The sequence below is a fragment of the Thermobia domestica genome, chromosome 2, assembly GCF_964235325.1.
Source record: "Thermobia domestica chromosome 2, izTheDome1.hap1.1, whole genome shotgun sequence".
In the NCBI taxonomy this organism is placed as follows: Eukaryota; Metazoa; Arthropoda; class Insecta; order Zygentoma; family Lepismatidae; genus Thermobia; species Thermobia domestica.
In genome coordinates, this window is record NC_137455.1 from 106204427 (window position 1) to 106221835 (window position 17409).

The window sequence follows — 17409 nt, forward strand, 5'->3', positions numbered from 1 at the left end:
ACGAACAAAGTAAGAGAAAAAGCAAGAGAGAACGAAAAGGAAAGAATTCAGACAAAACAAAACACAAAAATAAAAGCAGCTGTAACAGATTTTTGTTAGTTAAGCTGAGGCGAAGTTGCTTACCAGTGGAGTATACTTGGACATAAGTTACAGGTCACACCACTAGGGTGCAGCAGCATGCAAGAGACAGATGACAATCAAACAACAAGATGAAAAAACATCCGCCTACAAAGTGAGAAGAAATTGCATGTTTATAATAATGTTAAACTAGTTTTGTGATTAAAGTAAAGGTGAGGGAAAAATTGATCTTTTTTTTTTTTTTTTTTTGTTTGCTCATTAAGAAACATTATCTTGTGTCTTTCATTTTTACTCGCGTATGAACTATGTTCTTTTACATCAGTAGTGCAAACTATTGTGAGATTGATGCCTAAATAATATTAGATAGCTTGTCGTGAATAAACTTGTTTCTTGTAACTGTATTCTCACATTTATTTATGGAATTAAAATAGTAAAAGTTATCTTAGGCTTTTCTTCTTGGATTATTCTTCTCTGTTTTATTTTTTTATATAAAGTTTGTTGTATTGTATTATTGAGATTGTATTGTAAGTGAAAGTTTAACACTTTCTTGAAGTTTTATTTTTGATTATTGTTTTTATTTTTAATAGTTTAATTTTTTTTTAAATAATTAGAATGTACCGGTCATTGTCCTTTTCATGACGAAGACAAATACCCTAGGAGCTGACGCTCCCATTAACACATCAACGAATCAATCAATCAAAAATATTACAAGGCCAAAAACCCGAATAACTGCACATGTTATCTTTATGAGGCTTCACTAGAAAAAAATATTCATGTTTATTTTCAAAGTGTACAATGTATAAAATTATATGTACAATTATTAAAAGTGTTCAAGGAAAGGTTGTAATCCCACTTTGGTGATTACTACGTGTTCTAAGAGGTCTGCAGACCATATGTTGGGAAACATTGCTTTAGTGATGTTATTTCTAATATCGACATATCATTTTTAAGTTAACAAGAAGCCTGGTGTAATTTATTGTAAGTATTCCATGTGTCGGTTCCCTTTTTAAATTTCAATTGCTTTCGAGGATAAGTGACTTATTCAATTTAACATTTAAGAAGTATAAGTCACAAGTTAAGCATATTTTTATGTCTTGTGCAACATGATTTATTATTCAGATGTTTCAGTAGCATGTCTCATTTTACTAAAAATCGTATTCAGTACGAGCCAGTAAGTTCTATGTCTTTCATTACTTAGCGAATAATTCGCATGTGGAGTATAGAGTTCTAATATTCTTTAAAATACCCCAATGATTAACGTACAAGACAGTCCAATTTCCTTTCTGTTCTAATTGTGATCAAACTACAAACTAAAGTTTTAGTGGCAGAAAAAAAATTACCTCATTTTAGGAGTGTAAATAAAGGAGCCTCAATTGACTATCCTACCCTTCAATATATATTTTTTGTTCTTTCTTTAAAAGAGAGTGACATCTGGTATTTATCGATAGATTGTGCGAAATCATAATTTGAAAACAATCAAATGCATTCGCAATCAGACTTGTAGAGAAATGAAAAGGTCATATTTCAGTGTTGCTTTTACAGACTTTGGCACATTGCTTCTTGTATCTTTGTTTTTGTTTTAAACTTTTCAGTGTGTAAAACAACACATGGCGGAAATTATAAATAAACCGATGGGAAACTTTCCGGGTAACCCAATTCCCTCCTTTTACGTAACGCACCTTGGCTAATTCATCATATCTCAACATTCTTCGATATGATCTTGGGAATTAGACTTGGCAATCCAAGAAGAAAATATCCTTTATAACACTCCATTTTTTGAAGTCTCGTGGGCATTCTTTTAGAGAGTCAGTCGGAGGCCAGTTCCGGCTCCTTTTTGTTTAAAAAATTGTTATAGATGCCAGTCACTGTCAGTTCTAACCGAGTTTGAACGTGATTATCAACCGTAGGTGACCAGACAGAATGGTCGAAATACAAACGAACCTCGGAACATAAACTACAATAAAACTCTGGCGCAACAACTCTTAGGGACCTAGGGTCTGCCAGCTGGCTTGTGGCACTCATGCCTTTGGAGTGATATGTGGTCATCACATTGACTTCACTCGTCGATAATGTTGGCTTTCTAGACCGGAATTCGCTACTTCTTTTTATTTCAAGACGACATTGTGTGCGCAATACTTACACCATCTGGTGAATACGAATGGTCACCCATCTTTCTTCTGACCAGAGAGACACTGCTTGACTTCGCTGATCTATTGAGAAGCGATGCTCCAGTGTAGCTACAGCATTGATCCTTTGAACCTAAATCATTTCTCAAAACTTTCCCCAAAACCATTTCTCTCTTTTTTTTTTTTAAATTTTAATTATATCATCTTGTAACCTGTTCATACGCTTTCTTCCTATTGTTAACGGGCATTACTTTGTTCCTAGTACAAATAAACCTAGCATCCCTGATTTGAAGACGCAACCTATAATAATGCTCTAGCCTGTGATATAAAAAGAACTATATAGTTTGCGCTTAATATTTGTAATAATTCAGTCAAATGTAAGAGACACATTTTGTTCCAAAGATTAATTCAGTCAACATTCAGGTGACACTCGTTGTGTTGAGAGAGCTTTCTTTTGTATCTCATTATCACGCTTCCAGCAATAAAATTCTCACAACACATAACGCAACCGTATATTTAAAGAACACGAATAATCCTTGAATTATCTGTTCAATTCGTCTTTGAGCACAATTTTACCTCCAATTTCTAAATCTGACTGAATTATCGTGAACATTGAAACTTCCTAAAACAGACGTCGATTCGAAAGATATGGAAGATGTGCTTCCACATATTGGCAATCTCTATATTTACCTTAAACCGCCATATATATTCATGTTTATGGCCTATGGCCCACGACTTTTCATACACCCAGTATACATTTAATCTAATAATTTTGATCCAGTCAGATATGCACGTCTAACCTGTAGCATATGGAGACCAATACTCCACTGAAATAAGATTTATTTTTCTTCGGTTCTTCAGAAATTTTTATCCAGCATTCTAAAGATTAAAAGCTAGAGAATAATTTTATTTTTTACAAATAAATAAGCGCTTTCGGATAGAGACCGGAATCTTGCTTATAAAATCTAAGGTTCCTTGCGTATTATACTAGCGAACTTATTTCATTTTATACTATGCATTATGCATATCTCTTATTGTTTGGTTATTCTAATGATTAAACTAGTATTTTCTGCACCTAAGGTGGTTCTATGTAGTCAAATAATGTCTTTGGTTATGTAGCTCAGGATTCGATTCCTAGTGGAAGCACGAAGGTTTTGGTTTGACCAAGGATGATGAGGCAATTGCGGACCTCCTTGAATTAAGAAGTAGCGAACTGTGGTCTTGAAAGTTAGAAATAACAGTAACTGAGGAATGTTCTGTTTTAAAGGGTAGTTTCACAATACCCACAATGTGCTTGTTTCAACGACATATACCCATACAAAAAAGTATACCAATTGTGTTTTTCCTCTTAAATTACTAGTCGCAAAAACCCGCTATAGAAAACTGTTTTTACAATATTTTTGAGTTATTTTAGTTTAGAAAGAAAGAAAGACACAAGATACTGATTCTTTAAACAAAAAATAAAAATTAAAAAAAGATCAATCATACGTCCCATTTATAAAACTCTTTCACTCACCCATTTATTCTCCTCACACTCTCACATAAGAGAAAAAAGAAAACACAATCACCAAGGAAAATTAGTTTTGCATTGTGATTTTTTTCTTTGCAACAGTACACAAGTGATTCGATTAACTTAGGCATTATAAACAAGACAGGTGTGAGCATGCATATTAGAAACCAACACACACACACATATATATATGTATATATATACGTTATATAGAAACAAAATAAAATAACACAAATTGTTTTTGTTTTCTTTTTTAAAAAAAACAAAACACAAACATTTTATTATTTTTTAAACAAAATATATTTGTATAAGAAGACAAAAGCTTGATATGTTTTGTTTAAAGAACAACAGTGATATTTTTTGCCTGTGTAAAGTAGGTATAGCAAGTGTATTAAGCAAACTATTTATTTGTTGTTATAAAAATACCAATTCATTTTTTTTTTTTTGAAGTTGTAAACAATTCCATATTGAAATTAGTAGTTAACAAATTCAATGTTTTTTTTATTCATCCTTCATTTACTTTTAGGAATAGTAAAACACTCAAATTATGCCAATCAGTAACAATGCCTCTGTTTTTTTTTTTGTCAGAATCTTATTTAAACCTCCTTTTTATTCTTATGACACATTAATTGAAATAGTTGCTTTAATAAAGCTGGGATTTAAACATATAAGGTGTCTCAAAAGTCCGCTGACATAGGGTAACTCTGTTATTATCAGAGTTACAACAAAACGTAAAAGGGAAAACCGTTTCCAAATATGATATTTTCAATCTAAAGTGAAGGAACTTTTTAAATCGGATGAGTCGTTTCAGCTCTACACTCTTTATGCGCCCAATGTTAAATGAAAATGCAACGTTGCCATTTACCGGGACTCACAACATAAATGAATTACGTTACTGTCTTTTATGCTAACGTGTCGATGGCCAGCCCCCATTTCAAACAATAACTTCATTCATTTATGTTGTGGGTCCCGGTAAATGGCAACGTTGCATTTTCATTTAACATTTGGTACGTAAAGAGTGTACAGCGCAAACGGCTCATCCGATTAAAAAAAAAAAATCCTTCACTTTAGATAGAAAACATTGCATTTGGAGACGGTTTCCCCACTTATATTTTGTTGTAACTCTGATAATAACAGAGTTACCCTATGTCAGGGGACTTTTGAGACATATTGTATAGTGATGAAATATTTTTTTATTTGCAATTGCAATAGAACTACAACATCAATAACAACAACAACAACACTACATACAACATTAACACAAACACCAAACAACACAACATTCAGGGGGAACACAGACATACAAGGGGGACAAATTAAAATATATGTATATGTGAGTGAGAGAGGTATTGGGTGAATTGAGGACTCAACAGAATTAAGGGCTTAAGGAAAGGTTGATTTGTCATCTACTGCAGCTTGTCAAACGCTCATTTCCTAGTAATGATTTTTCAGTTTTAGGAATAACAGTATATATTCCCTGAGTACATATAAAATTTCAGTCATATTTCTCTTAGGCATAGTCAATGTATAAGATTTAGAGTACATTGCTCTCGATGCATGACACACAAAAAAATAAGATTTGTCATTTGTCTGATGATGAAATAATATAACGCTTTCGACATATTTCTTTGGTGCGAGCAGTCCTGGAGTCGATCCCCTGTGGGGACACTCGGTCAAAGAAGTGTAAATCTTTTTCAGGTCAGCCATCCTGAGTAAGGGTTTCCCCATTGACACCAGACAAATGCCGGGATGATACCCAATATATAAGTCCCAGACCGCTTCCTTCCTTCTCCAATCTCTTCTTCCGTCGCTTTCCTCAGATAGTGTGATCGCCAAGGGACGTCATCCCTTATATGTGACGAGCTAACATGTCCATAGATTTCAAAAGCCCAGAAATCTAAAATCTAATTCCTAATCCTAAGAAAATGAGATAAACAGAGTTTAATGGCTGCTTATTAGCTATTATTTTTATAATATTACTCTGCACATGTTGGAGAGATATGTTCGATTATCTTCTGAGAAAACAAATAAACAAGAACAAAGAAATTCTAATCGCTGGCTGGTCGTAAAATCGCAAAATCGCTGCTACCGTGTATTGATAGTATATATTATGCATATAGAAGCAAATCCGCCTGGTTTGTATGCAACCAGCAATTTCGTTAGGTAATGCTGTCTGCGGTCTTTGCGTATATAAAAAGCCGCATCTACAAACGTGTTGCATTCACAATATCTCTATTTGCACTCAGATAACGAGATAATTCATGTATAAAACTTATTTGTTCTATGACAGTTACGGTTCCAAAAATAGTGTTAACTATAATAATTGCATATTCCTCCTTTATAGTTTCGTGAATCCTACGCTAAATAAATGGTAATAAAATTAATCCAAACGGAAGCACGAAATAAATGGAAAACATACGAATTACTTAACATATCCTCAAATGCACACTTCTGACCAAAAAAATCTTGTCAAGCTAGTAATATTATATCTGCCAATTAATTTTTTTGAGTAAATCCTTTTTCTTCATTTTTTCTAATTCATAACACATAAGTGTATTTGTCCAGAACGTAAAGGTAAAATGGAGATAGATCTTCCAGAAAGAAAAATATGAGATATCTTACATAAACTACCGCTAAAGCATTTATTTCATAGACCTATTCATGATAGGGTTTTAAAGCAGAGAAAAAGATAATGTGATTAACTAAATTCAATCTTGTTGTGTGAGTCATTTGTTTAGAAAAGGTAAGGATACTTTGTTATAAGATGTAAATAATTAATAATTTTTAGAAGTATCACTAAAATTAATGTCTTTCCACGAACATCTGAACATCTCAATTTCTAACCGCCATCCGCACATAAACTAAAAATATATCCGCAAAAAGCTATAATGATACGGATACATCAAGTAAAATTAATAATACGCATAACTCTAGCTATAAAGTTCCTTTTAATCATAGAACAAAATCTTTAGCAGTAGCTTTCTTTACATGTTTTTGACGAGATTGCCTTACGACATATAACAAGCATATCTCTTGCACGCTTATTAACAGAAGCTATTATAAACGCAGTATTCGTTATAGAGTAGTAAAGTAGCCTACTTCAGAAGAAGGCTAGTGATGAACATATTACAAGAGAAACAATAATATTCGGAGAAAATTACAGTAGAAAGAGTATGTTTGAAATATGGAGACAAAAAAAATGAAATCTTAGTTTTACGTCTCACCGTTATACCGGTTAAAAGAGACAGTGATTATGAGAAATGAATGAAAAGGTGGAATGAAGAAAGTGGGCGGAAACCGGAGAACCCCGATAAAAACCAAGCACATGGTGTTTGACCACCACAAAGTTCACTTGGCGGGACCTGGGATCGAACTCGGGACCCCACGCACCAGAACTGAATGCTCTACTACTAAGCCACCGTGGCCCATCATGAAGACAAACTATATTGTTGTAGATGATGATGATGATGATAATAATGATAACAATAAAACAAAGATAATTTTATATAAAATAATACGAATAGAGATGTTGACCTAACTAATGCATTGCCTTACATTGTTCTTTTCTCAAATTTTACCATTTTTTATATAAAAACCCTGTAATTTCAGAATATTATTATAACTTATAATGAGAACAAAATTGTCTAAAAATGAAACATTTACCAATTGATAAATCTTATTGAACTGAACAATATGACACGAAATGTAAATGGTTTTCGAGAAAAAATCGACTTTTTTTTTTTTTTTGTAAACCTAAAACTTGACGGTGTACGATAAACCCAGGTGAATTTAAAGGAGAGTTAATCACAACAGATGGCAGTACTTTTCTCCTACCTTTCAATTGTATTTCGTAGAGAGTGACAATATTTAGAATAAGTGAATCAATTTCAAGAAGTTAATATCCAAATTTTGTTCAAAGACAAATTAAATCAATAATAATTAGAGAATAATCTGTGCACTTTTGTTATATTTTAGTTCGTTCATTGTTGAGGGACTTTCATTGTTAGAACCATGCTTCATAGGAGTAAAATTAAGTGCTCTTCACAATGAATAAAACAAAATTAGCAAAAAGTGCACGATTGGATTGTATGGTTGTTTCTTAAAAGTGGAAAGCCTCAAAGTAAATTCGCGCCATGTTTGATTTTTTTTTGGCAAAATGTAAAATATCAACAATGCAATAGACAAGCACAGTGGTACACATACAACTCTTGCTTCTTGACTCCTTCAATTATGGTCTAAAGTTCTACACCATTTTCTTCACATGAACGTATTGCGACTACGTTTCTTATATTGCTTTTACGATTCAATCTAGGTACTTCTGAAACAGGGTTTACTTCATGGTAATGATCTTTAATCTGTGCCAGTTACGGCCCCGTATCGCTTCGTAGCATCACCATAGACCAATCTCAACAACAACCTTATTTATAGACGTCTTTCAGAAAGAATCGGGAAAGCGGGTACAAGAAGTTTCTATCTAACAGTCTCCGTTTTTCAACCATTTTGCCTTCGTGCTTTCTCTATAACGGTTTCCTGTCTCTTAACATCTGTATGATCTTTATTTTCTTCTTTAAATGGTTCTGACATTCCTTTTCCCCGCGAATTTCAAAAAAAATAAATCAAGGTGTTGGCTTATTTCACTGTTCCTTTCTACCCTTCTATTCAACATCAAAATAAATTTGCCCGACACTGTGAAATGAATGGAACGATACTTATTCTTTTAGAAAGGTCATACATTAGTTATAAATGTTGAATGTATACAATGAGTATTGCTAGACTAAATATAGTTAATTCCCTAACATAATATACGCGTATAATGTTAACCTGTTGATGTATATTAAGGAAGTGGTTTCCAAACTTCTTTTCAGCTGCGAAGATCTCAGGAGGGAAATTCGAACCATTAAAATGACTTCTTTTAATGACATCTTTTTCTGTTCTCTTCGAATAAAGTTCGGTATTCATGATCATACAGATTTCTGAAGTAAAGAATTTTCTCTCTGTTTTACGTTACTCAAAACTGCATACGAAGTATTGTTTATCTGAATTCCGGAAATTAGCAAAGAGTTTATTTAATTCTTTATCTACTTACATCTGCACCAGAAAACTGGACAAATAAATATGTCATTTAAATAAATAAATAAATAAATAAATAAATAAATCTTTCTCTCACTTTTCAGCGTGAACTGTGCAATATAAATTACGGTTTTAAGAAATAATTTCAGCCTAATCTTTATGTAACCAGAAATTCCCAAAGAGAATGTGGTTTGCATAACCTGAAGGGAAACAGGGTAGCTTTCTATCCTGAAATGCGAAGTAGGCCCAACTCTTTAAAACAGTTCTACGCAAAGATGAGTGGATTTCTATACGTATTTGTGAATACTGAGAAAAAAAAAGGGAATTAATATAAAGCAAAAATATAGTGCTTAGTTATAGGTACTTAATATTGTTAAATTGCAAAAGCAATCTTTTATCTTTCCTTTATTTAGCATTTCCGTTAATATCTTAAAATATCCCTTGACCCATTCTATCGTTCTACGTTTCATTTTACAAGTACCAGAATTGATTTCAAGTTCGCAACAGGATTGGAAAAAAAATAAATGAAATTTTTCAGTTTAACGTCCCACGTGTATGCCCGTTAGGCTAAGGGAGACGAATGATTAAGGCAAGTGAATGGTGATTCAAGAATTGATGGAATGAAAAGGTGGGAGGAAAAGGGAGTACCCCGAGAAAACTACTGAACACGATGTTGTCCACCATAAACTTGCTTCGTCGGGAATCGAACCAGGGACAAAACGCACCAGAGGGAAGCTCTCTACGACTGACCACCGCCACCTTGCCTCCCTGGCAAAAGGATTGAGTGCGCTAAATTGAAGAATTTTGTTCCATCAGAAAAATCGAGAAGGCATTTACGTCATAATTCGTACATTCACAGAAAGATACTTGTAGACTTTTACTGACACAAATTTTAGAAACAATTTCGCTTACATGTAGTGCAACTAGTGTTGTTCAAGTTCTGATAATTATTCAAATATACTTCGTCCTGAAACGTCATAATTAAAATAATTGTGATTTCCACAAAAATTCAAAAGAAAAATATACACGTAATATTTTCATTTCAAGGTATGGAGTTCGCTGTGTCAGTACAGATTGCGAGTGACGCTTAAAGTATGTTCTAATTATAGTTCTTCTTAACTTTTGTTCCATCATTTCAAAAGTCATTTGAACAATAATTCCTTACTCGAAAAATTAATTACTCAAATGAACAATAATCCATTATTCGAGAAATTATTAAAAATTATAGCATAATTTGTACAATAATTCGTTGTTCAAGTATCTATTTCTAAAAATAATTCGGATAACAATTCGTTATTCAAAAATAATTTCTTATTCAAGTAATTATTCAAAAAATAATTCGTTGTTCAAATAATTATTGGAATCGAGCAATGATTCACTACTCGAATAATTATTCGTACAACAGTTTGTTATTCAAATAATTATTCAAAAAATAATTCAAATAACAATTCATTGCCCAAATAATTACGCGTACAACAATTCATTATTCAAATAATTATTCGAAAAATAATTCGAGAATTCATTACTTGATTAATTACGCATACAAGAACTCGTTATTCAAATAATTCTTCGAAAAGTAACTCGAAGAATAATTCATTATTGGAATAATTATTCAATAAATCAAACAATAATTCGTTTCTCTAATAATTTATTTGTACAATAACTCATTACTCGAATAATTATTGAAATATAATTTTAAAGTGCAACAGATATTCGAAAAAATAGTTGGTTACTTAGGTAAATAATATTATTCAATTAGTTACTCGAAAATTTGTCCGTTATTTGGCAATTATATCTTAGTTTGAAAAAATGTTTTAAAATACTTATTCCTGCAATTATTTTGATAAGATATTAGAAGAAAAATGTTAGAGTATTTAAAAGACCTATCGTTTGATTATGGTATTATTATAATTTTAACGTTACTTTGTTGTATAAACAACATCCCCAGAAGTACTTCATTACTTTAAATTAAACTAATATATAAGTTAGTAGTATATGAAAGTGATTATGTTTATGACTTATTAACTCTTGATCCACCCGACCGATCTCGATCAAATTTTCAACATAGAGGAGGTTCGGGCCTAGGATGGTGTTTATTATTTCACTTTGACAGTGCAAATTAGGGGAAGGGACAAATATATAAAAATGATCGACAATGACAGATATTATTGACGAATCCATAGTTTTCGGGTTCGCTGAGATGAACAGTTACATTTCTTATGACGCAAAATGAAACGTATTCTCCCCGTGCGAAGAACGGACATTCTGCTAGTACATTATATACGAAAACATACAATCAGTTGTGATGAGTGTTTGAAAATATATTTAGAGACAGGGAGATTATGTATTTATATATTTACGTGAAGAAGTTATATAGGTGTTATATATATATATATATATATATATATATATATATATATATATATATATATATATATATATATATATATATATATATATATATATATATATACATAAATCAATTCCATTCATTTCTTTCCTTTTCCTTCTATCCAACGCCTGTTACAGAAGTATAAAAAGTCACATCCTGGAAATGACTGTATATCTATCTCGCCTTTAACCCCTTCTCCTCACCACTGTAGTGAAGTTGATGCTGCCCTACTCTCTCTCTCTGTCCGACTGCAGCAGCGGCGCTAGTATTGATTACTCTCGGTCGCGACCACATTTCTAGTTCTATCTCCCTCCTTCCCATAACCCCTTTCTCTCTCTCCTTCTCGCCCATCAGAGAGTACTATCTTCTTCTGTTTTTTTTTTTTTTTTTTTTTTTTAAGAAAAAAGATAAATGTTTCGTGAATTTTCGTGACTTTATAGATAGTTCAATGCGGTTATTCTCTCCCTCTGCTACTCACACTCTCTTATTTTTAATCGTTTTATTTTCTTTATGTTATTTAGAGAGGTAGGGGAAATGTTTGTATCTTAATAGTTCTTTTTTTATAAAGCAGAAAATCTGCAATCTAGCAGCATGTGCGAGAATAACAGTAATAATAATAATAAGTGTACAAAGCTATAAAATTGTTCTGAATAAAATATAGCTGATCAAACACGCTACATCCTATCCTACTCTTAAAGTCAGGGAAGTTGACTTCTGATTTTTATTGTTGTTATTGTTGTTAGCATTTGAACGTCACACTAAATTTTTCCATTTCACGGATTTACGTCAGCCAAACGCTGCTCTTCCTTGCTTTTTCTATTCTTTTATTTTTTATTGTAGTATGCCAGAGATCGAACCAAGGAATTTCAAAGTAGTAAAACCGAAGGAAGAGCAATAAAATATGGTAAAAACAAAGACTGAAATAAATTGTTTTCTGTTTTGTGACGACGGAGATATAATTCGTTGGTTCGCATTGAGATATTTAAAAAAAATATAGTGTTAGAAAGTAATAGATCACATGGGAGATTGTTTTTAATGGTACTCATGTGTAATTGAATGCTCAGAAAGCGTGAGTTATGGGTTCGATTCCTAGTGGAAACATTGAGCCTTCAGTGTTGAAACAATCGGAGAATCATCATCATCATCATTGTAGGTATTCTGCCATTATTGGCAGGCCATTTGCCGCAACTAAGAAGCTGCCATGCTCCACGGTCTTCCGCTAACCTCTTCGTCTTCACGTACGATTTCTCTATTTTGATATCGTCCATCAATTGTTGTCTCCTTCGCCCTCTCCCTCTCTCTCCTGCCCCACTTCTAGCACGTCCCTCATGAAACAGTTCCTTCTTACCCAATGTCCCAATTAGCTTCTCTTCCTCTTCCTATTAATATAAAATGGTTGTTTTCTCCCAACCATTTCTAACACTCTCTTATTCGTTTTCCGCTCGACCCAGCTAATTCCTTCCATTCTTCTTCACACCCATATTTCGAAAGCTTCCTGTTGTTTTTCAATCCTTTTTGCGTAATGTCCAATCGGAGAGTAACTTGAATTAAATGGTAGCGGACTTCTGTTTAGAAATTAAGTAATAACGGCAATAAAAAAAAATATTTGATGACAAACACCACCCAACTAAGAGCCATCGTGTGCACTTTGTAAACTGAAAGACGTGGAATTCAGTTTGCGATACGTGCAATGATGACCAGAAGGATTTTTTACATTAAGAGAAAAATAGAATGTGGGAAGAAATCGGAATTTTCCTGCATTATGTTTTCACTCACAAAATTGAGAATTTGTTTCTCTTCGAATTTGAAAATTTATTCTAAACGTCGTAAAAGCCTCTATATTTAAAACGGAAAAGTCTCTATATTTAAAAGTTTGTAGTCCTGATTGACTGCTGATCAACCCCTAAGTGAAACTGCTTAAGCTATAAACTTGGACAGTGCATAGGATTTATGACCCTATGGTACCATTACCGAAGGATTGTTTGGAAATTCGATATGGAAGTGGGGAAATGGAGGGTTGCAATTATTGTGTTAAAATGTCTATACCTTGGAATTTTTTCAGGTTAGAGACATGCAATTTGGTATTTAGACTTTTCATTTCAAATTATCAAACACGCGTTTCATTTTCTTTAAACGTATGACATAGAATGGGACAAGAATGGGTGGGGGTGGTTTCATTAAGATGTCCATACGAGGCATTCGAATTTCGTACGTATCTTCAAATTCAGATTAATTCGACATGAAATATGCAGAAAGAACACAATATATTAACGCAGTAACACATGAGAGCATTTGAGAGCATTTGTTAGCCTTGTGTAAATCTATTCATATGCTTCCAACAAAAAGAATATTATGTAAAACGAGTCAATAGGCTCAACCGTTGCCCAAAAGTAATGTCTTCATTTTTTTTTTTCTGTTTTCTTTCTCAAAACGAGCTGAATCAACATCTTTATACATACAGTACATTCTGTGCTTGGGAAGGATTTCCTTTCAGTCCATTTTGTGCAGTCACACGAGGACATTAAAATTGTAATTCTCTCTTAAAAATGCTCTTCAGTCCAAGATTTTGCTCCCATCTGGTGACATGAATTTTGATTTTATTACAAGAGTGGTAAGATCTAAAAGCATTGTATGTTGCAGCCAACAAAAGAAACGTTGTTTGATTCGAAATTAAAGCAATCTCTTATGGACCAGGATTTACAAAAAAAAAAAAAAAAAAAATAAGTGGGGGGGAAGGAGAAGAACTTTCTGTTAAGTCTCGTGGCAGCAAAATACAATCAAGTGGAGAAGTTGAATCAAAAATGCACAAGTGAAACATTATCTTGAATCAAGTGGATAAATAAGATAATGTCTTGAATCAGATGGACAAGTAAAACAGTATATATTTTGAATAAAATGAACAAATAAAACACTATCTTGAACTCGAAAATATGGACGAGTAAGACACTATATTGAATCGAATAGACAATTAAGACAGTATCTCAAATCAAGTAGATTAGTAAGATCTCTTGAATCAAGTGGACAAGTTTGTCAATATCTAGAATCTAGGTTTAATCTGTTTAATCGTCATTCAGATTAATTCAATTCTCTGGGACACTACAAATCCTTGAGTCATTCGGAATCATTAATGTGACTCCCTAAAGGTGAATATTTGGTACTCTATAACTCCCGGTGGAGTAATTGTACTCTACTTTTTTATACCCCCACAGTGACGTCAAACATGTACTTAATGATGTTACAGCAATACGCCATTACTGAACAATCGCTACAAATCCGACTGCATGATATTTCCAACAAGATAGTTCATCAACAGCATTATGCCCTTACTGTTCGTGCCTAACCTGACAACATATTTCCCAGTCGATGGAATGATAGTGCTGAACCATTGAAGTAGCTTCCATAAATCCTCAGATTTGATATTCTATGGTTTCTGGTTATGGAATATGGTAAAGGAAGTGTGTACTGTATAGCAGGAATGTTGGCGACATCAATGGCTTAAAGGACTAGACACAGAATGTGCTATCTTCCATTTTCTTCAAATGCTACTGGAAGTAGCTAGTTTTTGTTGTCAACATGATGGCGAACAGGTTTGAGAACCTGTTAAATACTAATTAAATACAATGTGTAATTTTCATTAAGATTAGCTCAAATCAATAAAGAACGATTATTTCTACGATCATAATACCCATTACTAGTTGAGTGCATACTTCTTGTTTTGCGGTAAATTTTAATATTTTCTATCTCACAGAGCAAATGATAGCATTCAACTAATTGAAATACGAATAAATGCGAGATATAAAACTAATCGTGCCCCATTATGACTAAAATTAATCAAAGAAATCTCGCTGACCCTGAATTCTACGGTCTAGAGAGGCAAGGCGGCTTTGAGTTGAGTGATAAGAATCACTAGACCGGTTCTCATAGTTCTTTCTATCACTGTCGCAAATCCCGTCGGCATGAGGGGGACATGTCCCCTCCAATCTGGGAACTGGGGGGACTGTTCCTTCAATAATCCGATTTGAAATGTGTTTTTGGGGAGACATGTGATAATGTGTGTTCGATTGCCATAAAGGAAAGTGAGATTAATTTGGTGTCCCCCCAGAATAAGCCTCAAATCTGCCCGTTTTCCAATGTTGAAGACAGCTCTGCTCCCATGATCCTCCACAGATTGTTTTCCCACTTCATAAATATTTTGAACATCGCTTTAAAAATATTTAAAAAAAAAAAAAAAAAGATAATGGGAACGTTCTTACCCATCTTCCCCAATGTTGAAGACAGATTTGCGCCGCTGCCTTCTATGTATCAATATCAAAAAACACCACCTTCTTAATTCAAGTAGTTCCTCAACTGTTTTACGACGGAGTGTCTACACTGAAAAAATTTGTTTTCCATCAGGGATCGAAACCGAGACCACGCGTGCTAAAAGCCCTCACCCTAACTACTGAACCATAAGATTATTAAGAATAACGTAAAACAAGCACATACGAAATTGTAAGCAAGGGAAGCTCTCTCCTAAGGGAAAATTTGAATTGCTAAGTTCGTTGGTTGAAGTATAGCGTTTCTGTTCAGCACCGAGGCTATAGGAGGCGCAGACGTTCAGTTTAAGGTGGAATCCGAACCATCTTACTGAGTTCAAAGTTTCAAGGCTTCCACACTGGGGATCGAATCTATGACCCCGTGCACCAAAGGCGCTTGCACTAGCAACTGGAAGGGTACTTTAAACAATAACTGAAAGGGTACCTTAAGCGAAAAGGGTACCTTAATAAGTGATTATCTATTTTTTTAACAGTTAAATCAACCGATAAGAGATAAAAAAATATATGAATATAGCTAAACAACTAATTAGAGAAAAAATAGAGGGAAGTTATCTATGCAAGCATAATTTTCTGCCTTCACAAGAGTGATCTATTGGAGAGGAACGAAATATAATGCCTAAAGCGTTCAATCATGCTACAACAGTACACTTTCCGCTAACTCTTTGACGAAAGAACCTTTCACAGCCTTCTCTTGCTCAATGCATCAGCCATCTGAGTTACTATGGTTACGTAAGTTGGTTTTCGTGCCCCATTAAGCACGATCCAAATTTCATTACGTGTACAGAGCTTTTACATTGGCTTTCGCTACCCTTCTTTCTCATCCACCCCGGCTCTGTATCGCTCGCTCTCAGATAGTAAAAAGAATCAGTTCAAAAAACATATACATGTATAATGAATGCAGGCGCAATACTAGGAGACTAACTATAACGATACTGATGAAAAATAAAGCTTTGAAGACTATAAATACAGATTGAAAAGGTCAATCATCGAGAACGGAAAAATGTTTCCGTGGTAAACAGTTTAGAGAAGGAATACACGAGAGAAAATGATAATTTAAGTAGTTCGAAAGCTTGAGTGTGCATTAGATCGAGCTTCCGAATAACAATCGTTTGCAATTCTATGTATTTGTCATTTGATGAATAAATTTTCCTATTTTCCTAGACATTTCTTTTGCGTTTTGTTCTCGTCGATGCCTTTCTTCTTGAAATAGGCTACTATATTTGTCGACTGCAAGTTCCATTATCATTGTAAGACTCACCCCATTTATTTGTACTGAATTTAGAGGGAAAAGTTCACTGCATATTATATAGACTTTTTAAAAATACAAACTGATATTTTTAGGAAGGAAGATGTAATGAAGTTACTTAACTTAATGTAAAATTGCACGTGCTTCTCGCAATGTCTATTGCGCATGCGCGTCCAGAGCAAAGCATACACACTGAGAGTATAAATAATGTGATTATATCCAAACTGCAATTACTGAATCACTGAATTGTATTTAGCTACTCGTAGAATGCTGTTGTATATTGTAAGGAAGTAAGGAAGACATCAAGCAACACAGAATAATTGGGAAAACTTGTTCAAATCGAAATAATAAAAATCTCTGTATCGCTGTATAAGATACATCTCATTTTTATAACTTATACTTAAAAAAAGTAGGCCTTATATTCCAGCAAATGAGGCATAAAAAGTAAGGATGTAATTATGTGGTCAATAAAATGCAACATTATCATAAGTCTTCTGTTAATACTGAGAGTAACATTGGGAAACTCCATATAGTTCTTCAAACAATCTCTTTGCTTGACCTTGAGAATTTTCCCATCTTTCAGATTTCCATCAAATGAACTCTTTTTATTCTCATCCTTCTTTTACCTCCCATATCTTCCATCATATCTGTAATAAAATAGATTCTTCTCA

At 33.5% G+C, this 17409-nt stretch overlaps 1 protein-coding gene across 8 annotated transcripts in view; it reads right to left on the minus strand.

Moving 5' to 3' along the window:
- Positions 1-17409, minus strand: part of Ca-beta (Calcium channel protein beta subunit) — a 636212-nt gene that overhangs the window by 121049 nt on the left and 497754 nt on the right. The window contains exon 2 of one of the 8 annotated variants that reach the window (XM_081744604.1): positions 124-162. The exons of the other annotated variants lie outside the window; for them this stretch is intronic. Within the exon in view, the coding sequence (XP_081600730.1) occupies positions 124-144 (21 nt within the window). The 5' untranslated portion in view covers positions 145-162. The remainder of the gene's footprint in view (positions 1-123; positions 163-17409) is intronic. 8 annotated transcript variants of the gene reach the window in all.